This window comes from Taeniopygia guttata, chromosome 6, assembly GCF_048771995.1.
Source record: "Taeniopygia guttata chromosome 6, bTaeGut7.mat, whole genome shotgun sequence".
Lineage (NCBI taxonomy): Eukaryota > Metazoa > Chordata > Aves > Passeriformes > Estrildidae > Taeniopygia > Taeniopygia guttata.
This window is the reverse complement of record NC_133031.1, coordinates 1,853,932-1,879,614: the sequence shown is the minus strand read 5'-3', so window position 1 is coordinate 1,879,614 and position 25,683 is coordinate 1,853,932. Positions and strand designations below refer to the sequence as shown.

The 25,683-nt window shown below is 40.9% G+C and overlaps 2 protein-coding genes across 5 annotated transcripts in view; one reads left to right on the top strand and one right to left on the bottom strand.

Moving 5' to 3' along the window:
- MYPN (myopalladin) overlaps positions 1-8,928 on the bottom strand; it is a 69,706-nt gene extending 60,778 nt beyond the window's left edge. Inside the window, exon 1 of the mRNA XM_002190720.5 lies at positions 8,586-8,928. The gene's annotated coding sequence lies outside the window, so the exon portion shown is untranslated. The remainder of the gene's footprint in view (positions 1-8,585) is intronic.
- A 3,778-nt stretch (positions 8,929-12,706) lies between these two features.
- HERC4 (HECT and RLD domain containing E3 ubiquitin protein ligase 4) overlaps positions 12,707-25,683 on the top strand; it is a 30,224-nt gene continuing 17,247 nt past the window's right edge. For 2 of the 4 annotated variants that reach the window (XM_072930786.1, XM_030275573.4), the window contains exons 1-9: positions 12,707-12,844; positions 13,551-13,648; positions 14,908-15,197; positions 17,807-17,966; positions 19,051-19,127; positions 21,133-21,354; positions 23,355-23,446; positions 24,629-24,759; positions 25,445-25,605. In XM_072930786.1, the coding sequence (XP_072786887.1) occupies positions 14,972-15,197; positions 17,807-17,966; positions 19,051-19,127; positions 21,133-21,354; positions 23,355-23,446; positions 24,629-24,759; positions 25,445-25,605 (1,069 nt within the window). In that variant the 5' untranslated portion in view covers positions 12,707-12,844; positions 13,551-13,648; positions 14,908-14,971. The other 2 variants (XM_030275574.4, XM_032749018.3) reach the window with 2 other exon arrangements.

The following is a 25,683-nucleotide window of genomic DNA, read 5'->3' as shown; positions in this document are numbered from 1 at the left end:
CTGGCAGTTACCCAAAATGCAAAAGTTGTATGTAACCTCTTATATTAGATTGGTTTTAAAAATCATTTAGAAATTGAGATAAAACTAATGAGGAATCCTATTTATACGATTCAATGTCTTGGAGACTATGTCTGGTAATTGACAGAAACACAAGACCAGAAAACAATGATTAAAACTAATAACCCAGAAACTGGGTTTGATTACTGGCTATAGGCTCTTCCATTCATGACTTTCTTTGGGCAAGTGAAGCAGGAGGAATCTTGATTTGACACTGACGCCAAACAACCAGCTTGATTGAAAAGTGTGAGATTTGCAGTCAGGGCTACTGCTCCCAGCATCACCAGAGACTATGGGATCCATTTTGACACTCTAGGATTTCACTGTCCCTATTACAAGGCATGATCAGACCAAAGAGATGAGAAGGGATCTGATAATACCAGTTCTAGTGTCTTCACCTAATTTGGGACACTTAGTGATATGTGAGATTTGCCTTCCTACTGACCTCTCTCCTTCCCTGTCTTCTTTTACTTCATCACTTTATTTTTTGTCTTTCGTGTCTTTCCTTCTCTTGTTTTTGGTAGCACCCTGGTGTAACAGACAAGGCTAATTTTGCTCTGTTGTTTCAGGTCTCCAACTGAGCCAGAGGTGTGAACATCTCCCTGGAGCTAACACACCAATGGACTGTTTCCCTGGGATTCAGTTTTCTCCTTCTTTAGAACATACATCCCCAAAACTTATAATAAAGATATTCATAGCCATAATAAATACCAACTGAATACATTGTCAGAGTGGCTGGTTCAAAGAATGGCAGTATCTGCTTAACTAAATCTTAAGGAAAAGGAAATACTGCTATAGTGCTACAGTGAAAGCCATATTATATACTTTATATTTTGATTATTTGGACTTCTTGTTGTGTTACTTGTAGAAAAGTTTAATTTTTTTCTCCTGCTAGCTATTTCTGTGGTTGATATTAAGTAGATATGACATCTGCAGTGTCTGCCTTTGTTAACCGTTTACTGTTGTAACAGGAACATGAATGTTTTTGAGTTGGGGTTGAGATTAAAACAACATGTTGTGAATTGTATTTTTAAAAGTGGATTAAGAGCCAGTCCAGGGAGGCATATTTTGTAACTACAGTCTCTATTTCCAATTACACATTTGTCAAACAGAGATTTACAGTTCACTCCTTATTCTTATCACTTAAATGGCTTCATACATCTAGAAAAGAGAGCAGAATTTAACACAAGCTCCTTGCAAAGAAACTCCCAAACCCTGAAAGAACAGGGAACATTTACTGAGAGTCTATTTGCAAGTGGTTTTAACATAAAAGAACAAAACAAAGTGTGGCTATTATTTGTGGAAACCTGACTAATGTGAGTTGTATCGTAGTGAGGAAGATAAGCTCAAAAAATCTCGACTTCTGCCTGAACTAAGAACACTATATATACAATATAGGTATCTTCAGTATCTTTTTTCTCTGTAGAGGTAGTGTCTTTCCAGTGTTGTTTGGGCTGTGCTGTAGAGGTCCTGAGGCCCACGGCAAATGGGCTCCAGAGGGCCGGGCAGCTGGCAGGAGGCTGAGGCTGCTCAGCATGTGGCAGTGCAGATCAGGACCCTTAGGGTTTTAGAGAACCCAAACCCAGAATGAATGGCTGGTGTTTCGAGCACTAGAGGTTTTTGAACCTGTTCTAGACAAGCAAAACTGTACAAAATCTATCAGATTTTTAATAGGACAAAACCTTCAAAGCTCAGTTGTCAAAATTATACTTAACAAGAAACACCCCTAATTAGAATGTCTTAAATTGTTGGTAGATGAAAATAAGGAGAGAGCATTCATGGATAGTCTACATTTAAAAAATAATTTCTTGAGAGCCTTTGCTTTCCAGGCACATTCAGATGAGAGTTTCAGTGTTTACCAGCAGTGGCATGACAGCCAGCTCGTCTCTGAACCTGCAGTCATGGGATCACTTCAGCTAGGTAGACCTCAAATAAACAATCTGGAGAGCAGCAACATGATTGTTCAGTGAGGTGGCTAGAAGAGCTAGAAGAGTTGGCTAGAGATAAGAGTGAAGCCAGGGAATCTCAGAAAACCGGAAAGCTGGACAAGACAAACGCAGGTTTGAACCAATGTGGTTAATCAAGCGTTCTCCCTTTATTCAAGATAAGGTGGTAGTTTATATAAGCTTCCACATAGTTTACAAAAACAAAGACACTCTGATTGGTAGGCTAACATTGTTTACCTTTTCCTTAAAACGGCCTACACTTTACACTATAAAACCTATACTAATTCACACCCAAGCAGCCCAGTGGTCCCCATCACACCTTAAGACTATTTTTATCTGCGCCACAAGCTCTGAATTTCTAACTGTGTCAGAGGCTGGAAGGCCCACAAGGCCCAAATCTGAGGCCTAGACTGGAGTAGCTCAAATCTCATAATTCATGTCCTCTTTCTCTCAAAAATGCTGCAACATAAGAGCTCTGTTAGGTAGATTGCATAGAAATGCATGGTTTAAGTAGCAGGAGACCATGGTGTGATACCAGTTTGCTAAAATATGACAGAAAGGAGAGCCTGTGTCTAAGTGTATCGCAATGGTGCAACAGGGTGAGCTGAGGGAACGGGACAGAGCTGGGCGAGCCAGGTTATATCCACACCTCCAGGGACCCTCTCACCTTGACACATGGGACAGCAGAAAAGCGTGGCGGTGTTGGTGCCAACAAGCGTAAGTCAGGAATGGCCCGCGGTGCTGGGGGGTCCGGGCTGTGCCCAGAGTGCTGCTGAGGGCTCTGGGCACCGCGGCCTGCCCGGCTCCGCTGCGCTGGCACGGTGCAACAGCCTGGGGCACGACCCTTAGGGCTTCCAAAAGTTCCTCCTTCGAATTAAAATAGGGTCATTTCGATGTGAAAACATAGCTAGGGTGTCATCCCCGACTGTGACTGCCATTAGATGGCAGGAGTTCTTGTTTTCCCAGCCCTTCAGTGTTCACCTTTCTGTGCACACTTGGATCAGTTACCGGCCCCTCGCGGGGGTTCTGGCGCTGTGTCCCTCACGCTGCCTCATCTGTCTGGAACGCTTCCCTCGGGCCAGGAGTCACCTCCCCGCTTTAAATGTCGCATGGTAACACTAAACTGACTCGCATTATAACGTAAACTGTAAAAATGTGTATGACGATGCACTGCAAAATTTTATCTATAGATACTGATGGAGCTTCAGAATACCAGGGCGTTTTAGGGATACAACGCTACTGACAGATTTAATGGGGAAAAAAAAAAAGAAAAAAGGTCTTTCATGTCAAAACACAAGCAAACTTGCAAACTTTCAAAAGTGACAGAGAGGAGAATTAAAGGAAATTACTAGTACCAGCTTATGAAACACCATCAGTACCAGAATCATTCTGTTTAGCTGAAGAACAAATTGTATTCAGGTAATGTAATCTCTCTTACATGATCATGACTCAGAAAATTCCCTCAGAGCAACAATAGTGTGAGGTATTGGCCATTCTGACTAGCCAAGCAGATGGTTAGCTGTGCCAAAGGTGACTTTTTCACAAGTGTATGAGAGAGAGAATGAGGATAAGAAAAAGAAAGGAAGCTATGCCTTTTCTTTAAGGACATTAAATAAGATCTCTAATTTAATTCAAATAAGCCACCCTTGTAATCAGAAATATCAATGAATACCTTCCCAGGCCAGTGGTTCTGCTACTCAGTTGACAGTCTCCAGAACCATCCAATTTCATACCAGTCAAACATTATTTCCTCAACAGAAGGAGTCAAAAGATCTATCACAGGATTTAAAATACATTGTGATCTGATAAACCATGCATATTACAAGCCAAGTTTAGATCAACTGGTACATCAGTAATATATATTAATACCTTGTGCTATGCCACCGGTTATAGAAAGGAATCCTATTTCTGCCCAGGGTGCCTTTGGAAATCCTTTTCTAAATGTCTCACTTTTTTCTTTTGCTTTAGAAAAGGAAGAATATTGGAAAATTGTGATACTTAGAAAATGCAAGTATGGTAAATGTTTTTCATTTATTCTCATTAGCAAATGCCTTTTAAAGCACAATGAAACCTTTCTGCCATGCTTAATTGGTGATGTGGGGCTGTGGAAAGTCAATATTTGAACTAAATTTTAGATGTAATGCTCTTAATGTTAAATCAGGACAACATGGTAAATCAAGAAAACGTCTATTTTATGAAGATATGTTTACTAGTTTGAAAAGCCAAAGGATATGAAGACCAAGACTATATTTTCATTAATAGTTAAAAAGATAAGCTTTACATTTTATTACATTTTTGTTGAAAATCTAAGTACTTGCCTGTGTAGATCTACTTGTATAATCACATTTGAGGTGTTTACCTTCATATTGGTACAAACATCAGAGTTTGATGTTAAAATGACTAGAGGCAGTCTCCTAAATCTTTACACACCATTTTTTGAAAATGACAATACACATTTTGAAGGCACATAGTTCAGAAAGTATCAATCACAATGTATATAACCTGTGAGTATGAAAACTCTGCCTTCTGTGTGGAGTGAATTTGTTGTGCATTTTGCTGCTGAAAAGGATTTAAAGTGTTGGAGGGAATAGGGAAGTGTAACTGGGGGCTGGAATGGAAGGGGAGCAGAACTGCTGCTCTCATGCAGTTCTGGATAGAGTTCACATGAAATGCAAGGAGTACAAACTTGGGTTTTGTACTGATGGACTCAGTTGTGGGGTTCTGAGCTATGATATCAAGCCATCCAGACTCAGCTAGTTTAAATTGGCCATTGACTTCCACAGAGAAATAAATGACCTGTCTCAGGGTTTGAGTTAGAGGAAAGGGAAGCAAGGGAAATGATGGCTTTGAGTGGCTGGAGAAGGTGAAGAGAAAGGACTCAGCAGGAAGAACTTCCAAAGTTTTCCCAGCAATCAAAATTTTCCCAGTCATCAAGATGATAAAGTTGAAAATCTAAGAGCCAATGGACAAAGTGGCTCCCAAGAAGGAGCACTCTGAGAACACTCTCTTGCAGGTGTAGTGACTTTCTGTGTGCTCCACAGGCTCCTTTCAGCTGTGTCACTGGAAGTACTACGGAGGGATAACAGGGCTCCGAACAGGATTGTTTCCTGGGCTTGGAAAACTCGGGAAAGAAGATCTTTACATACTAAATGCTTTCTAATCCTGGAATACTCGGTGTCTATTCCTGAGGCACCAGAGAAAACCTTTGGATCTTTTGCAGAGATGTGAAGATCTCTCTGGTCTAGATTCTAAGATGCAGGATTTCAGGAAGCCAAAGGTTTACATCAGAAAATATTTGATGAGGAATATATTACTAGTTCATTTTTATGTCGATCAATATATGTCCAAAAGAGTTATAGCACAGTCAAGCACACTGTTTGAATATTTAATTTCTCAAAAATTAGTTTTAAAAAATTTTTAGTTTCTTGAAATATAGCTGTAAATATAAATTTATTTGATAATCCTCTAGCTTTTAAATTTCACTTCAAAATATGTATATTTAAATTATATTTCAAAATCCATTTTATTCCACTTGTCAAATGGTATTTCTTCAACTTGCTGGGGGTTTTCTAAAAAAATCAGAAATCATTGTAATAACAGTATGTGTTTTGTTGTTACTTGGGCAAGTAGTTCTGTATCCAGTCAAAATTAGCTGTAAAACTACTGGTGTGGGAAGTTTCAAAAAAATGGTATGTGTTGTTATTAACTATCCTAAACTAAAACTTTACCAAAAAATAACAGTGTTGAGAAATTTGACTTGAAAATGTCCAGACACTTTAATCCCAAATACTGGATTCTTGAGGGGTCATTGCTGATACAACACACTGGAAATCACAATTGTTTGTAATGGCTTTAAATGGAACACTTCTAGGTTCTTGCCCATTATAATTCTGCAGGACTATTATAGTTATGAACAGACTATTTTAATGCTTATGGTTATTATAAACACAGAAGACAACACAAACAGGTTTTTTATGGTGATGAACTATTTAGAAACTCAAACTTGAAGAGGTCAGGGAAAATGATAAGGACCACATCCTTTGCCTCTCAGAAAAGGGATTTTTAAACCTAATGCTGCTTGCTACAAAGAAACCAATTGTTCATCAGACAAATAAGCATTCCTTTCCTTCATTTTATTAAAAAAAAAAGAAAAGAAGTTATAATCAGAGGAATTTAATTTGTAATATTGATACTGTCTGTTAAAAAGACAGTTTGCCTGGCTGAGTTTGCTACAAGCTAGAAGCACCTAATAGTATTTGTATTGAATTGTTTGTATTTGCAGAGGTTATATCACATTTGGACACAATATTTTTTGACAAGTCTACTGGCTAAAATATTATGTGTGACTGTTTTCTGAGGAGATTGGTGTTTCAAGCTGGCTTTCCTGTAATCTGCCTGGTTTTGGATGTCTCCACTGGGCCATGGTGAACAGAAGCTGCTGTGTCAGTTGGATACTCTTGAAATGTCCTGTCTTTTCCTGAGACAGTCTCAGGAACAATCTCACTTAAATTTCCAGGCTCTCAAGGTCTAGGGCTCCTCTCAAATTCATTCTGTGTATTCTAGGCATAATTTTGCCGCTCTTGGAGCTGAAAATTTTGCTTGACCAGGAGCTGAAAATATCTTTGTACTATTTTCTATGAAAGTAAGTATATATGTGTAAAGTGGGGAGTATCCAGTGCCCCTGAAATGATAATTTCTGACTGGGACCAGTGATCCTATTTATTGGTGTCCTGGTGACTTGCTGACATTAACAGCAAGAAAGCCTTCATCAGGCAGACATAGGTGATGAATCACTGCTGCCTCCTTTCCTATCCAAGAAAAAGGCACAGCTAAATGCAATGGAGGCTTGGCACAAGTGGCTGCTCTACTGTTTCTGCTTCCAAAAGATATACAGTTGCTCTGGATTCCCCTTTCAAGCTTGACATTCTAAATGGAAGCAGTTTGTTCTATGCTGGTAGACCAAATAAACAAAGAAACATTACCCCAAAAATACTGACCCAAAGTCTTCTGCAGTGAAATAGGAACATCCAAATCAATCATACTAAAAAATCAACAACAAAATTGGCAGCACTTTGCACCACTCCAGTGTCAGTAAACAGAAATAAAAGATTACTAATTTGTGGCAATTTTTCTCTCCTTAATAAAGTAAATAATGACTTAGGAGACCTCTGGGAACATGAGGAGTCACTGGGTTTCTCTACATAGGAATTGTGTGTAGGGAGGAGCAGTGATTCCATTTTTCACACAGTTATGAGGATTTGATTGCTCAGCTCATACAGCTCACCTCCTATCTCCAAATATTTTTTTTTTAATTCTAATGCCAAGGTTGAGACTTACATTATAGGAAATTAAGAGTTACAGTCCTTCAAGGACTCCAAGCTCTGAATGTTCACATACAATTTCTGTGGAACTCCTTAACAACATCTGCAAGAGAAGTTTCGTTTTCCATCTGTCTAAGACTCTTTGACCACTGTGAATATTTAATCCTTTATGAACTGAGAGGTCCTGTACTGTAGTTGATAGAAATGTCATAGATTCACTTCCACTTTGACACATTTCAGTCCATGCTTCACCAAATACCTGTTGGTTGCTAAGAGCACAAAAGAGATCTTAGAGAATCATGCCTCTCTGGGTTTCGGTAATACATGTGAAATCATAAATATTGTCCCAAATTAAATTACAAAAGCTGCAGAGTATTGTCCAATCATCTTTACTGAACAAAAATACCTGTGTTGTAAAATAGACCCATATTTCTGAGTGATAACTAATAACAGAAACAGCTGTATGTAATTTGAATGTACCAGGCACAGTTTATGCCCCAGTGTTTTCTTCCCAGTTATTCTTCACAGAGTGCTACCACAGGAATAGAGAAAACAGCATGTGCTGACAATTGTTTAGACAAGGGGCCACAGGCTGTGCCACCCAGCTGCTGGGGGGTGTCCTCTGCTTCCTAGAGACATGTGTCCCCCAGCAGTCAGTGCTCACATCCCTCTCATGGCATGCCTCTTGTGCCCTCTGATATTCAAATGTTTCCTTGCTGTTTCTTTTCCTCCACTGTTTCTGTTCCCAAACACAAACACATCCACACCCCTGTCTTGCTACTGCCTGAAAGTTGTATTTTTTTTTTTTTTTTTTTTTTTTTTTTTTTTTTTTTTTTGGTCTCAAATCTTTCTCCTTGTAAAGCGAAGGACTTTAACACGCAGTAAATGGGGCAGGGATAGAACAGAGTATCAGGACAAAATAGTCTGGCTCAACAGAAAGGGATTTTATCATGTTATTTCTGATTTTCACATCAGCCTATTTTTTTCTTCCGCTCCCACTTATATTCCAGTAACAACAAACTTTGTGTAGGTTTAATGCCAACTCTCACCACACCCCTAAAAGAGACCATCCATGTAATTTTCACAGTTAGTTTTCCCTTCTGCTGAATCCCAATCCCCCTGAAAGAACAGGTCCCTCTTCCCCACCTCTGTTTACACAAGCACCTTTCTTTCTTCATAATCAGGTCAGCCTGTGATTGGGATAAGAAATTACCTTAAACAGTCCCACATGGAAATTTGTGAAGAAGCCAAGCGTGCTCACCATGAAGTGTTGTGCCCAGGCTGTGTGTGAGCCTCAGTTCTGGTCCTCTCCTGTGCCTCTTTGTTCTCCTCAGTGCAGGCTGCTACCTTTCTGCCTGCTCTTTACGAAATAGTAAGAAGGCTAATTTTAGGGTGCTTCATCATGCTGCCGTGCAAAGACACAGTGTCATGTCAGAACCAGCAGCATGTGGCACCACTTGCAGCTATTTTATAAGCTGAGGTTCAGCGTGTTACCAAACTGGTCTCTGCAGGGCACAACCTGCTCAATTATTGATATTGTAGTCCTGAAGGATTGCATCTTAAAAATCAAAGGTCAGTTTTGGCCTGACCAAAAGCCCAGTTTAATGACATGGGAACTGGTGCCTCAGCATCCATCTCTTAAACCAAAAAACCCAAAAGATTACATGGGAATTTTCGTGCTCAGTTAGCACCTGGCCTGCTGATCTATTTATAACAGAAAACTACATGTAATAGTGTGAAGCATCACTTCAATTGGAAGAAAATATGCCACATGTAGGAATGGGTTGCACTCCCATCCCTCTGTGTAGGATGCTCAAAAATGTTCAGCATCTTCAGCCCCAACCTGCAGGTGCCTCAGCACTTGTGTGGCTTCTGGCATTCTGCTAGGGCACAGGGGAGTCACTCAGTGCCAGCTTGTGTGGATCCATACAAGGGTTTGTGAATGAAAGAGCTTCATCCCCTGCACAAAGGTCAGCTCGTTTCCTTCATTATAGACTTCATGTCCAGGGCTCATCCTCACCCGTCACTGCTTTTCCATTTTCTTTGCATGCATCACCCTAAAAATAGCTTTCCTTTGGCTATTTCAACTATAGTTTGTGGCCTGAGAGGATGAGGGAAATGGGGTTGCAGGTTTTTGGTTTTGCTTTTCTTAATTTAAAGGTGTCTCCTCAGTTTTCCCTTAACCAGCTCCCTTTATCAGATGCCTTGAGTTAACCACAGAACTTGCAATGTTGTCAGTTTAGTATTTTTATAGTGATTTATGCTCATAAACAGGTAAAAAACTGTTCAGTGTGTTTCAGCATGTTGCCATCAATTAATAAATGATTGGTCTTACTGGTAAGCACATTTTCATTTCAGCTAACCAGAACTGTTTGTTAGCAGGGTGGGCAGACAGAGAACTACAACACGCTGAGCTATAAAGTAGCAGAGCATATAAAACACATACTCTGTGTGTGTGAGTTCTCTACATGGATACTGTGGAGACTCTAAGGATGAAATGTAAAACTGAAATGGCATAAAAGGATCTAACCATCCCTTGTTTGTAAGCCTATTTGCATTCTAAAGCCTTTTCTTTGTCTTAATCAAGAATATTCTACACACAGGCTTCACACAAAGGTGGGTAATTTCGCACAGCAAAATGCTGACATCTCGAATTTCATGTATCAGCTGTTCTGGACACCCATTTCTATTTTCTGTAGTCTGTGACACATCAAAGTATAAAGCAAAGGGGTTTGAGATGCGATAAAGTATGTCCTGGCTGTTGCCAGGAAAAAATAGAGGCAGAGAGCAGAGTGCATCTCTGTTATTAATACAGAGAGTTTTATGCCATAATGCTGTAGCCAAAACAGGTATATTATGTTTTATGCCAAAAACATGTATATTAACTGAAAGATGTTTTTTAGTAATTGAACATAAAGGACATATTAGTTAACCCTAGATATGATTCTTTTCCCATTTTTGTATTATCTCAGTGGGGGATTAACTGGGGTACAATTTAAAGACCATAATTGTGCTGACAGCTATCACCAGGCAGTAGCCAAGCATTGCTATTTTAATAATGGCAGGGGAACTGAAAATAGTTTCCTGCTTGTTGTGACCATCAATAAGAAGACTGTGCAATGGTAACAGGAAACCCTTAGGGCTAAGGTACTTACAAGGAAGTAAATTCCTTCCCTGAAGTTAAGCAGATTTACATTTCTTGTTTTCACTGGACTTTGAGGTTTTTTTTGCAGGTATTAGAACGGACAGTGGGAATTTTGAGGTGCAAGCACCCCACAGTTCCCCTGAGCCCAGCATCTGCAGAAGCCCATTGTGGCAGGTTTAGTGGGTGGGTGCAGGATGGGCTGTACTGAGTGGCAGGAGCCCATGCACCACAGCATACATTCTCTTCTCCCCACTGCCTGTGTGCCTTCAGCCCCAAAAAGGGGATGCCATAAGGTACTAAGGCATGGTAGGTAGGATATGGCTTCTCTGGCACAAAAAGGAAAAACAAATTTGCCAAGAAGAATGATAAGTGGAATAAAAATATGGCTTGTACTTTATTTTAAGACACACTTGAATTACTCAGTTTACAGTAACCTAATGTTAGGATTAATATAATTCTTTAAAATAAAATAGCTATGTATATTGCAGAAGGAAATTGAGATTTGTGCAACACTGTATGTTGTTTCATGCTTTATATATTTTTTATTTAATGTGTTAAGCCAGTTACACCAAGTGACTTTTCCCTGTATAAAATTGTAGTGGGCATATAATGTTCTCTTCAAGTACATGGGCATATCCCCACATGCTGGTCAGAGGACACATTGCACAATGGATGCCAATATTTAAAATCCTTTTTACAGTGCAGTTATTCATAGTTTCTATTCCGTTGGGCTCACAAATAAAGGAAAAAGAAAGTTTAGAAGATAACAAATGAAATGTTTTCCTCCATTTGCTCTGTGTCACACCTCCTGCTAATCTTTCAGTCTTAGATGCGGAATGGCAAAAGGCAATTCACTCACTTTTCTCCTTTAAATAGTAAAATTGGGCATTTGTTGCCCTGAAAAGTGCTGCATCATTTCACTTGTGTCAGCCATGCAGCAATCTCGTTTTCTCTAGGTATGAATTTCATATTTCTGGTTTGGATCTTTACTGATAAATCTACAAGTACAAATCCTGAGAAATCCTGTAGGATCTTACCTATTTACATATACAAAAGAGTGTTTAACGGCTGGACCAAGATATCCTGTTTATTGGGATTTTGTTAAACAAAAGGGCAAAAGAACAGCAAACACAGAACTTTCCTCACACACAGTTTGCAAAATCACTTGCTGTGACGTATTCCTGGTCCTGGCCTTTTTTTACTTCCCGACCTACATAAAGGTGGATCCTTCCGTAAAGAGGCTGCTAAATAAGGAAATCTCATTTGGATTACCAACCCGGTCCAATTACATAAATTGCAATGGATTTTCCTCCCAGTACCATGCATAATACCAGGGGAAAAAAAAAAAAAAGTTAAGAAATGTGTCTAGCATGTAAACTTCTCCTTTAGTGGCTCCATTAGAGACACATGTTCAGTGAAAAAAAACGTTTTACTATGCCCTTCTTGGGTATGGACACTGAGAGAAGCTTGTAACCAGACTGGAAAATCCCAAAAGCTGCATTTCTTTCTGCGGGAGGGGCAGAGCACAGCCCCATAGCCGCTCCGCCGAGCAGCACCGAGCACCCGCGGGGAACCACTACGTGCTCCCACGAGTTAATGACACGTAACGGAGTGTGAAGAACAGTTTGTTCCTGCATCCCCCAGGCGGATCCAGTTCTTTCCCACTCACTGATCTCATTCTTTTCGTGCCCTCAGAGATCAAGCAGAGGCTTCCGCAGATCTCTGCAGACGACGGATAAAGAACAGCAACACGCGCCCAAGTGTCTGAAGAACTCTGCAAGGCAGCCGACACACGCCACACGAAGACCTCTTCTCAGGGAGCTACGTGCCCCAGAACCACCCAAGCTGTTTAATTCTCAGTTAAAACCCGTGATGTAACACAACGACGGCTCTGTATTTTCGCGCTCACATGTGTTCCCGTGCGAAGAACGCGGACAGCTTCAGTCACCACCGGAAGAACAGCAGTGCCCAGCCCTGCGCTCCCGAGCGCGCCGGCAGACCCAGAGCGTCGCTCCGCGCTTCCCGGGCCGCTCCCAAGCCTCATTTCTGCTGTCAGCTCCTCGCTCCGCCTGCCCCAACGGCGGGAACCGAACCACGCCGTGCCTCCGAGCGCACCGTCCCTGCCGGAGCCCCGCCGAGCCCCGGTGCCGGCTCCGCGCCGCGTCCCCGCCCCCGAGCACGAGGCCGGGCCGGCGGGAGGCGGGCGGTGCAGCCGGCGCTGCGGTCCCGCCCGCTGAGCTGGCGCCTGCGCGGCAACGGCGGCCGGGCCCTGTCACCGCGCCCGGGGCTGCTCACGCTGCTCACGCCCCGGCCGTGGCCGGCCAGCGCCTGCGGTGGGCGGGCTGCGCGGGGGAGCGGAGCGCTTCGTACCACCGGTGAGTCCCGCCGGGCCTCGGCGGAGCTGGGCGCTGCCGCCCTCGGGCCCCGGCGGGGCGGACGGGAAAGTGGCCGGGGCCGCGCTCGGGCCGCGGAGCCCCAGGGCGGGAGGCGGCCGCGGGAGCGGGGCGGGCCGGGCGGCGGTGCCGCGGGCAGGTGCGGCCCGGAGCGGTTGGGACCGGGTCGGGCGGCGCCGCTGAGCGGCCGCGGGGCACGGAGGGGTCCGGCCGCCGCCCCTCTCTGCCGCCGGGCCGCGGCCGCCGCTCCCTCCGCACCTCGGCGCGGCGGGCCCGGGAGCCGAACCCCGCCGAGAGAACGCGGGGCCGCGGCGAGCGCGGTCCCCTCACGGGGCAGTTCCCCGAGCGGCCGCAGCCCGCGCCAAGCGGCCGGCGCTCCCCGCGGCGCTTCCCCGGGCCGCGCCCCGCGGCCGCCGCCACGCCGGGAGTGCCCCGCGGCCGGCGGCGCGAGTTGGCTCCCCTGACACGCACAGCGGTGAAAGAGTGCCGTGATTGGAGATCAAAGTACAGAACTTTGGCTACTGACTCTTAAATGATACAAAACAATCCCACCCTCTGTGGAAATACATCTATAGTTCAACAGAAAGGAGAACTTTTTGTTTTCTCTGCTGGAGATGGAGATAAGCCTTGACCATAGAAATCTTAGAGAGCTATAACCATACATCTTTTCTGATTTCTTGTGTTGCAGGTTGAAGCAAGTCACTGCTACAGATGTGTGACGCGTGCTGTTGCGTAGCTATGTCTTAACAGAAGACGTCATCATTTCGATGTCCCCTTCTGAATGTGGTAGGATATAGCTAGGGAAATATTAGATCATGCCTCACCTCGTGAGATAGGTAAACAGAATGCAGTATGTTTCAAGCTGTTTGGCTGTTTCTGTTCGGTGTTGCTTTTGGAGTTTTTTTATGCAATCACAAAAATAAGTGTCTTGTTTATTGCATTTTGTCTTTTGCAGAGAAAAATAGTTTATCCTGGTGTGCTGGCAAGAATTCTGCCCTTTGGTGTACGTAATGCTTAGATGTTAAGTGTTGGCTTCTTCTGTGAGCAGTTTGGGATTTAGGTAGTTTATACATGCTATGACCCTGCAGAAGAATGTCTTCTAAATAATAGTCGCAGATGAAAATTTATAGTAATTTCACATTAGAGTACAATGACTTTTAAATTGCTCTGAAAATACAGAGACGCTTACTATCATGGAAATGTGGTATAAGTAGAAATGAAAACATTGTCACCGACTTTTGTATGCACTACTGCAAATGAAAGAGAAGGGCAGCTTTGAATCCTTTCCGAACAGGTACAGAGTCAGTCAGCACAAATACTGATAATTGTAATTTAGGGATTAGGGGTGTGGACTTCCTTGGGAAAGTTGATGTATATGGCCTCCTGCTACTGCAGAGTTAACTGAAGCTGTAGCTGGTGTTGATTGCAGTGCAAGACTGGGGACTTGAGTTTCAGCTATTTATTTTCTTTTAAATTGTGAGTTCAGTTGGTTCCTGGTTGTTTAAATGTAGTGACTGACACAGCATATTGTACTTTGTATTGCATAACTGGATTGATCAGAGCTGACCACTTTGTTCCAAGCTATGAGTCAAGTGTTGTTTTTGGTGATGATCTTGAGGCCATGCACAGTGCTTGCTGGAGTCATGCAACTCCTCAAGTAAAGAACATAGCCTGTACTGTCCCCTTGGAAGATATTTGAAGTTGTTTCCACTGGCTGGAATTGGCTGCAACTGCAAGTTTGTACAAATTTGGATTGGGGATTAAAGAAGTTTTATGAAGAATGATATTTTAAGTTTTTGAAACAAAGTTATGCAAAACCAGTGACCTGCACATCTTAAAAGTTACATCTGAAATGGGAAAGAAAGCATTTTATTGCAGAATTAATGCAAATCTTGTCCAAGAAAGCAAATCATGCTCTTAAAAATTGTTCAGAGTTTTAATGCATAGAGAAAAATGAGCTCATGGATTACATGCTGTACTAGAAAGTAATGTAAATGTTGGGGACAATACTGAAAAAATGCACATTTTCCTTTTTTTCTTAACAGCTACGCAGAAGGAATATTCTAGAAAAGTGAAGTTGGAAGATCTCTGATAAAAAGAAGTGTAAACATGTTGTGCTGGGGCAACGCATCTTTTGGACAGCTTGGATTGGGTGGAATTGATGAAGAGATTGTTTTAGAACCCAGAAAAAGTGACTTTTTCCTAAATAAAAGGGTCAGAGATGTAGGATGTGGACTGAGACATACTGTTTTTGTCCTGGATGATGGGACAGTTTATACATGTGGATGCAATGATCTGGGACAACTAGGGCATGAAAAAGCCAGGAAAAGACCCGGTAAGTTTAGAAGTGATGAGTTGTGGGGATTCTGTGTGGTGGTGGGTGTGCCTTTCATTTTATTGTGCTTTTTCCAAGACAAGATTGCCAGTGTCTGTGCATGGGCAAATCCATGCACAGCAGTTCTTCCAAGAATGGGCATCTTTTTAACTGGAAAATCATTGCTTGGCTGGGATGGGTTCTTGTTTCAGTTGGAAACAAACAGCTGTGAAACATGGCAGTCCCCCCATATTTTTGCATGGTGTGCAGCTGGACACTGCCAGTAGTTTTTATTTCAAGCATGGCTGTGGGAGACTCAGTGACTGTTTTTACTCTCAAAGGGGCTGACCTGCTGCAATAGGTGTTGTTGGTATTGTACTTCATGTATGGGTTTGGCTGTTGGAGTATGGTGGAAATGAGTATTTGGCATATCACAGCAGAGAAACGCACAGTTTTTAGTTGTCTAATACGTGATGTATAGCAGGTCTGATTAAAGCAATGTTCTCTTTTTGTAAGAACTAAAAATAAAGCTTTTGATAAAAGACTTATCAGCCTATGCAGTGCTACAGGGAGAGGACTTGGAAAAGCCTAAAGGATGCTGTGTAACACTTCTTTGGGCTTTTTTTCTTCCCACCTATGTTCTGTGTGTGTTTCTGCTCCCTCCTAGTGCAGTTCTGGAGCAGAACTGGGTAAACATCTTGCAGGGACTGCAGAGGAGTGTGCACATGGGCTCCCATCAGAGCTTGCATGTGAGTCATAGCTGGTGCTGAGAGCCAGGAACAGTGCTGCTCACTCTGCTTACAGCACAGCGTAGCAAACTGGAAAGGCTTACTGAGGCTTGGTTCTAATCACTCCTCGAGCAGTTTCACAACTTGCTTGGCTCAATATTTGCTACAAATTTTTCAAATGGAAATGAGGTGTCATGGGGTATTTTAGTAGTTCTCTTTTACACAGAGTTTCAGTTTTGGTGCCAATTACAGATTTTCTTGATTTTTTTCTTTTTAAACTAATGAAGACTTCTATTGGGAAACAGTATGTGGATATTAAAACTGATAAACTTTATTCCTGTGCAAACATCTGCTTCATGAACATGAAGAGAAACTCAGCATGTGAAACTTATTCTGACTACTTGTTGCCCACTTTGAAAATTTTGCTGAATTGTCTTCTAGTCTAAAGGTTACAATGAAAATACCTCACTTTTAATTTGCGTGACTTTCATATGTAATGGACCTGCTCTAAGATTTTTTTAACATGCTCAGACACATGAGGATTGTAATGTCCTCCCTAATGTTCCTTTCACTGAGTGTTGTATGAAGTCAGAGCATTGGGATAACTTCAGTTGCACAGCCCAAAGAGGCTTGGTATCTTTATAGATGGGTGGATGCTCTTTTAAAATGAGTTTCTGCTAACTGAAGATAATTTTGCTGCTGACTGTGCCTTTCTTCTTTCCTCCTTCTAGAGCTCTACTTGCCATAGGGACTGCATGGCTGTTCCTTAATCCATTGTAGGCAGTCAGGCTGGCTGGTTCAGCAGCTGGGGCAGATTGCCTGAGCTAATCTGTGCTGTTGCCGGAGCTGGAGAGTGCTTCCATGACCTCTCCCACTGGCAGAGCTGTGGGAGGTTCTGATGGGTGAATTGGGGTGGTAACCTCTTTAGTCAGACCAGCTGGATGTCATAAAAAGAACTTATATCTGCTGCCTGTGTTAATTTATTTTGGAAGCTGAGTGCCTGTCATGCTGCAGATAATGTGAGCTACTGTTGTGAAGCTGACTGGGGCCGGGCTAGGCTGTGTTTAATGTTGACAATACACAGGCTTTTTCAGGGGTGAGCCATTCTTAGGCTGGAATAGAATTTGTGTTTTAAAACTGGGGGTAAAATGTCCAAGCAGTCCCTTATTTAAGGGAATTATGAAAAATTCTGGCCTTAATGACAGGCCCTGATGCTATTTCTCTGCTTTACTTATTGCTGAAATTGATATGTTATTTTTATCACAAATTATGAGGCAAAAACCAACTTTTGAGTGTTTCCAAATGGTGCAGGCTACTGGAAAAAAATCAGAGATCTTTTAGTGTGTGCTTTTCAGAGGCATGCACTGTATGTCTAGAAAAATTACTCTTTAGGGTCTGTTTCTACAGTATTTTGCATTATAAAGAAGTCATTGTATAGATCACTGCAAATCAGTAGCTTTGGTCTGTAATTTGCCCTGCTTTGTTTTGCAGGCTCTTTTTTTAATAATGAATAGGTGAATTTAATTTGCTGTGGTGGAATGTTTTCCTCTTACATAATGTCTACACGTGTAGTCATTGGACAATAATCTATTTGACCTTACTGTTGAGTTTCTGCACTCATTTTCAGATGGCAAATTTAGATGGGGCTGTTAGATTCAAGCTGCAGGTTTCATGCACTTCTGTGTATTGCTCCAGAAACAGTCATTATTTGGTTACTTTGGGGCGCCAAATTTAACTCATTTCTTCTAGAATTGCATGTTTATAATTTTAAATAAAGGGTGTTTGAGCAGAACTTATGGGCTCAGTTAATGTCTTAGTACTGTGTAAACTGTTTGGAACAAGCCTGGCTGGTTAGTAGCTTTTTTCTATTAACCAACTAATTTTATTTATTCCTTTTTTCAGAGCATGTTGGTGCACTGGATGCCCAAAATATTGTAGCTGTGTCATGTGGAGAAGCCCACACTCTTGCATTAAATGACAAAGGTCAGGTGTATGCTTGGGGTCTGGCTACTGATGGACAGCTTGGCTTGCCAGGAACAGAGGAATGCGTCAGAGTGCCCAGGTTAAAAATAGTGCATAATAAGTTGCCTTTTTTTAAAAAATAATGTATTTAAATCACATTAAGCTATTCTGTTGTTACAGGTATATATAAATATAAATAATAACAATTTCCATATAAATGTAGAAAATGTACATTAGCTACGATACTTGAATGCTGTGTGTAGACAGTTTCTCAGAAAGTCTTGTGAGAAATGTGTTACAGGTGTGCTTGGTTTGGTTTGTTACTTTTTGGGATGCTTTTGTTTGTTGGTTTTTTTAATAGTCCTCCACTAACAATGAGAGTTACATTGGAAGAGTAGGATGGGTATTTTACAAGTATGAATGCCATTTAAGAGAAGTTAAAGAGAAGTAGAGTGTTAAACTTTCCATTAGAAGAAGGTACATTTGCTGCCCTATCTTTGTACTTCAGTTTTCACCCCAAAGCTTTTCAGCTGTGATTGAATAATACACCTTTTAGTTTTAAAAAAAAAAAAAAATCATGTTGGCCAGGGTCACAGGCTTGTTTTCAGAATGCCATAAGCATTCCAGCTACCTGAAGTCTACACACAAAAGTAACAATCACTTGGAACCTTAGTAATTCATGACTATAATATTTAAAATGTTATATCTGCACCAAATTTAAAAGCCCACAGGCTTTTTTTCTTTCTTTCTCATCCCAAGTTGAAAGCATTATTAGTTTTAGTGCACATGTGCTTTTATTTGCAACTTCTTTATAATATTGTGCAATATGTATTAGGTCTGTAAACTGAAGTTTTAGAAACTAGAAAGTAAGGATTAATTTCTTCTTGTATTCTGTATTCATTCCTCCATTCAGCAGTGTGAGATTGCCTTCCCAGCACATGAGCCTCCCTAATTCTTCATTATGGACTTCTACAGACTTTATTTATTTGAAAATAAGACAGAACCTGACCATAAAAGGTTTAGGAATGAAGCAGTTTTGACTTCATATTTTACTAAATAACGCCTAATTGAAGCTGGGATGTTTAATATACTTCAGTGAAAATGATTCACATTTTGTATATTATCCTTTATTTCATACCATGATCTGGTAGCTTAATTATTCCTCTGTTTTCTTACTCCAATAGAAATATTAGAAGTTTATCAGAGATCCAGATTGTTCAAGTTGCTTGTGGTTATTATCACTCACTAGCACTCTCAAAAGGTAAGCCAAATTCTGCTGAAGTTTTGTGTCCTTTCTTACCAGGGAGTTCAGAATTTTTCAATTTTTTTTAAAGAAAATGTGTTTATTAAACAGCACAGATGGTTGGGGCTGTGTGATTTAATGATGGAAGCTTGAATTTGGAAAACAAACGTACAAACTGATGTTGAGTTGTGCTTTTATTTCTTCTGGGTGTGTGTGTGGGTTTTTGAAAATTTCATCATCTGGCTTTCATGTAACTTCCTTTGTATTTTGTGTCTTTTTCTTGGTCCCAAATCTTTCTCATTCTGCTGGCACGCTGCTCTGTCCCTGGTAGTTTTAACCTGTAACCTCAAGTTACTGAGGCTGGCAGGAGTGACTTCCTTGTGTGCTTTTTTATGGTAAAGCCTCTGGTGTTTTGGTGCTTCCATAGTTAAAATGCCATGTCACATATAAGCCACCTTTTGAAAGTTTAAATACCTGTCTTCAAATTTCTGCTGGGCCTGTGAGCACATACTTAGTTGGCTTCACTTGTACTCTATGTCTGGTCAGTGCAGCTCTCCAGAAACAGAAATGAATTTAAATTTGCTTGTTGCTTTTCTCATCACGAAATATGAGAGTTGTGCCCAAAGCTTCCACTTGGAAAAAGTGGATGCTGAAAACTTCCCAACTCAGAAGAAAATTCCAGAAAGTTTGTAGTTTGTCAGTGTTTCTTAACAATGTGTGTTTAAAATATGAATCAAATAACTTTGGGGTGGCAGGTGTTCATTATATGCTGAATGATTTTTTTTTTTCCCTCTGAGTGCACTAGTTTATAGTGATTATGTGTGCCTGGATTCTGTATGTGACTCTTCATGGGCTCATACTGAGCATTTCCTGTGCCATTATGTATTCCCAGGTGTAATTATCATTATAACCCAAGGAATTGCCTTTGTTTCAGGGCAGGCAGGCAGTGCTTTAGGAGCCTGAGTTAAGATCTGGAGCAGAAAGCAGCGAGTAGCAGAATTGTGTTGTCAAGTGTTCTGTTGGTCAGAGGTTCAAGAATGTCACAGGAATTTGTGATTTAAAATTCACTCAGTGTTTTAAAGAGTTACAGGCTTCAAGGACAGCATCACTACTTTATTGCCAGGTCATGGATTTGCAGCTCCGTTTCTGTTCTTGACGTGCGCTGTAGGGTTTTCTGAGTTTAGCTGTTAATATAAATAAATAAAATCTGAGAGACCTGTACTCCAGGGGATGGGTTCCATTGTTTCCCCATCTTGATAAAACTGTTATTGGAAAGGTGGAGATGGGAGAGAGATTGGAAGCATTTTGAAGGTAGCATTGCTGTTGAAAACATACCACATCAGCACAAGTAAATTATTTTGTGTTTGGACATTGATCTTTAGGATAGTAAATACCTTGGCAAAACATTGGTTGTTCAAGAGACTGTTTTATTTTAGAAGCAGTCTTAACATCAATAGGTCTTTGATTGTCATTCTTTAAAATGTTTTTTTTTCTTTGTAAATTATCAAATGACATTATAAACCTTGTGCTTCAGTGATCATGTGATGAAGGCTATTTAAAAATATATGTCTCTTAAATTGTCTGTCAAAATTTAAGTATCTTACCTTAGAAAACCTGAAATGAAGCTTTTGATTGGAAGTAGGAAAATTTTCCATGTCCATGTCCAGGGTGCAACTTTAACAGACATCTGTGCAGTAGTGGAACTTCCCATCGAGCCATGTCTTGTTTTGTAATAACCAAACTCAGTTGATCTAGCACTGTTGAAATAGGAATGTTAAGAGCAGTTTGGAGAGGTTTGAATGTGATTTAAATACTTCCAGTCTGATTGAATGCTTGAATTGAATGTCTGCAAATTACACAAGAATGCTTAGCTTCAGAAGTCAATAATTTGTATGCGTTTTCAAACTCAAAAATGTTTGAAGAGCGACATTTGAACTTTTAGCTTTTCTTACAGTGGATAAACATTGTATTATTTAACTATATTAATTGTATTTCTTGGTTGTTTATTTTTTCCTTCAAACAGGAAGTGAAGTATTTTCCTGGGGACAAAACAAATATGGCCAACTGGGCTTAGGTTATGAGTATAAAAAACAAACCTCACCACAAATGATTAAATCTCTGCTGGGAATCCCTTTTGCACAGATTGCAGCAGGAGGAGCTCATAGTTTTGTACTGACTCTTTCTGGAGCCATCTTCGGATGGGGACGCAACAAATTTGGGCAGCTGGGTCTTAATGATGACAATGGTAAGTAAGCATTGCTTCAGGGGAGTTTGATGCTGAAGGGTTTGGGTTGTGAATCTGAAAAGAGCAGTGTTCCTAGGAAAGGAGCAGACACAACAAACCTTGTTCCTTGCTGTCACAACGTGCCAATGCTACATGAGATGGCATGAAGAAGGCACAGAGGTGTTTTCCTCAGCTGTTTTGTAATAAGAATGCTGGCAGTATTATGTTGAAGTTCTTGCCTGTTTCAGTTGTATTCTTTCCCTGTTCAATATCTTCCTGTGATTTAATGGGATTGAATTAACATACTGTAGTATGCTGTAGTTACAGTTTGAACTGAATTTTATGTGGATTAAACTGCGTGGCAAAAGCAGTAATCTGTCAAAATTAATTGGTTGCCCTTAGTAGTCACATTTAAGCCATCTTCATTTTTTACTGCCATTTACTTTTACATTGCTTCTCATGCCACTTTTGATAATCATTCACAATTTTTGGCTAACCATTTCCAAAATTTCCTCTGCTAGGTGGATGGCACTCAGTGATTTTTAGCAAGTGGTTAGATAAGAAAAAAACTGGTTTTTTGTTGGTTGTATTGTGTTGTATGTACAGTATGTGCTCACAGGGCTCCAGGGTAGCAGTGTTTGCTGTCAGGGTCCTGTAATACACAGTTTAGTAGTGGATAATCTATAGATGGTTTCATGAGTTCAGATTTTCTTACTGGTTCATTGATGTCAGCACCATTTAAAATAGGAGAAACAGGTTGTAAATAAAATACTCATCTGAATGTGTTAAAAATTGTCATGTAATTCATGTAATAAGAAAATTACAATTATTTTTCAGAAATCACAGGAGACTTCAGTTGCTTCTACATATTCTTTGGAATGTGTGTAACCCCAGGTTTTTATGTAGCATCACTTGTCAATAAAATTCCTTTTAAATGTCTTCATAGGGTTTCTTGCAGACATATTAGCAGGCCTGACAGGTTTTAAGACATTAGCAGTAACATTTTAAAAAATTGCTTTTGTACTAAGTTGACAAAGTTGACTTGTCCTAACGATGGAGGGAAGTTATGTTTGCTTCCTGTTTGTTCAGTGCTCCATTCTGTTATGCGATTAGTAACATTAAAATGTGTGTAGAAATATACTTTCCAAAGAAGCCAAACTGATACTGATGCCAGAATGATTTTTTGCCTTTTCTTTTATACACCTCTTATGTATCCTCATTATTTTTAGCTTGTAATTCCTTAAGTCTGACACCTTAGCATAGTCCTGGTATTCTCTTAGGCCAGGAGAACAAACATCCTAAAGGCCTCGTAGCAGGAGGCTGGAAAACCCTACTGTATCATGGGACACCAAGGTCCCCTCTAGAACACGTGCTGTAAAGTAGAGATCTGGCTCATCCAGGGGGGAATTCCACAGATGGGGAAATATCAGGCCATTCATCCAGGTCTCCCACTGGGGCATCCCTGTGAGATATGCTAATTTATAAGGTCTGTAAATGGCATATGTGATCTGCTGTGTGTGTGCATTGTGGCACAGTCCACATTGGCAAAGTGGTGCACCAAGAAGGATCCTTACTGAAACACCGAGGTAGAAACCCTTATCCCTGAGCTGTATGTGACCCTCAAGTTTTAGGACCAAGGAAAAGGCATCAATATCAACTTTTTTTATTTTAAAAACATGAAACACATAAACAATTAAAAACTATGGTAATTTCTTTTCTTATGGCCAGTGCCAGGTCTAATGTAATGTTCCATATTTAGCAGTCTGTGTGCTGACACATGATCCTGTGCTAGTGAAAATGAGAGCATGGGCTACAAACCTTTTCAGTGTAGTAGTCCCTTTTTTTTTCTGTAGTAACACTTCATCTCCAAGATCCATAAACTAAAGTAATGGTGATTGTGTTATGCTAACAAATTTAAACTGCTTGCTTGACTAGAACCAAATTAGAATAAACGAGCAAAACTATTTGGGTTTTGATTTTTATTGTCAAAGTAAGTGACCTTTCTCTATTAAACCTTTCAGACAGGTATGTTCCTACACTGCTGAAGTCCCTAAGAAGTCAGAAGGTTGTTCATATATGTTGTGGAGAAGATCATACTGCTGCCCTTACGAAGGTACAGAACTTAAAGATATGTTTATGCTCCAATTTTTCTGTTTCCAGGAGAAGATGCTACCTGAACAGGAAATAATAAGTTCTGAATAAAATTTCTTCTTAATTTATGGGATTAAGTTGAGGAAAGATTGGAAGAATGGTTAAATATTTGAAAAAAAAATTACCAAATACAAGAAATCTTGCGTTCTAAATGGTTATTTTCCTTTTTCATGCATAGACATTAACTTCAAACTTGCTTTAAAGCTGATGGGCTCGGTTGAGATACTGAATGTACTGTGAATGTTCGGAGAGATTGCCACCCGTGTGTATGGCTCCATTGTCCCCTGCAGAGCCAGGGGCTGATGAACCTTTTGCCTACACGGTAGGCAGTGCTGTGTATATGTGTGTGAGCATTCTACAAGTCCTTCTGAAGTTCAGAAGAACCTGGCACTGTTTGCTATCCTGACTCAGTGACTGAGGCTGTTGGGTTTTCTCAGTGGATGCTGCAGTTTTAGTGATGTTTTCCAGCTGAGGGCCTGACTGATGGAGAGTAGAGTTGAAAGAAACAGTCACAATTTTAAAGCATCTGAAAATGGCAAGTTTCAAAGTTGTTGTGAGGTAAGGTGTATAACTTCTGTAAATATTTCTGGTTTAAACATTGAAGGTGTTGGTTAATTTCTTGATTAATCAAAACTCTTAAATTACTTGCCTTACAACAGTGTTGAAATTTCTAATTTCTTATGCTTTCAAATAATGAGGCTGTTCAGTCATTCTGTGTATCATCTGCTGAACAGGGCAGCTTCCTGTTTGCTTATAACTTCAAAATTTCTAATCAGAGATTCAAGGTCAAAGTATACTTTTTAATAGTGTGAGTTTGTATATGGGTGAAGTTCATCAAGAAACTGGAAAAATGAGGATTAGGATCTATAAATGACACAAGTTAATGGCAGGACTGTTGTATGATAAGGAAATTTGATGAGTGTGATTTAACACAAGGTAGTATTTCATAGCTGTGCCATATTTTCATAACTCAAATTAACTTGTGACTCCTCTGTGTCTCAGGACCCTGTTGCACTCTGTATATTTTTTGTCCCTTCCCTGCAATGCCAATGTCATCAGAAAGGATTTATTAAACCCCTGTTTCTGTGAAGTTTATTGTTCTGGGATACACAGTCATCTTAATGTAAAAAATTTATTTGTTTAGGAAGGTGGGGTTTTTACCTTTGGAGCTGGAGGCTATGGTCAGCTGGGTCATAACTCTACCAGCCACGAGATAAATCCAAGGAAAGTTTTTGAGCTTATGGGAAGCGTTGTCACGCAAATCACCTGTGGCAGGTAAGGTCTACTCTGTGCTAACCCTGTGAATCTTACACATAACTTGTTTTGTATAAAACTTTACATCTATTGCAATACCAAGTGAGGGTTTTTGTACCCTTCGTGGTCAGGGAAGACAAAATGACCCCTAACAAAAGATATTTAGTGATGTTTTGGGGATTCTAAAAGCATTCACAAGAAGAGCTAAAGGAAGTTGTATATTTGAGAAGCTGTGATTTTCTAAACTGGCAGTGTGAACAATAGTGTGAGGTGTTGAAAGAATTTGTTGCTGTGACTTCATTTCCTATCGAAGAACAAGTGTGTTTGGGAAAGTACAAAATAGTTTACACAAATTCCCAGCTGGTTCTTCACAGGCCTGTGACAGGAGAGGGGGCATCTGGAGTTGAACAGGGTGGGAAGGGAAAGGAGGTGCAGGCAGTCTCTAGACATTCATTTCTGATATGCTCTAAAAGCCAGACAGAGGCTGAGCACTGGCAGCTCCATTCTGGGAACCTTTCCATAAAAAAGGAGGCTTGCCTATTGGAGTGTAAATGGAATATTGTCAGTGGCAGGGCATTGCAGGAGGGCAGAGGAGCGTTGGGTATGGCAGGACCTTTCACACAATGCTTAGCACAAGTCCTGGCCAGGCCTGCACAAAGCTCGTTCCAGTGCTTAGGTCTGTGTTACTGAATTCTCTTTGCCCTAGGCAGCACACCACTGCATTCGTCCCTTCTTCTGGAAGAATTTACTCTTTTGGATTGGGAGGCAATGGGCAGTTGGGTACAGGGACCACCAGTAACAGGAAAAGTCCCTTCACAGTGAAAGGAAGCTGGATTCCCTTTAGTCCTCAGTGCCCAATGAGCACAGGTAAGCACCAGCTGATGTATTTACTGCTTGGTTGCCTGTTCCTTTATAGTGGCTTGAAATTCTTGAGATTTGAACTGA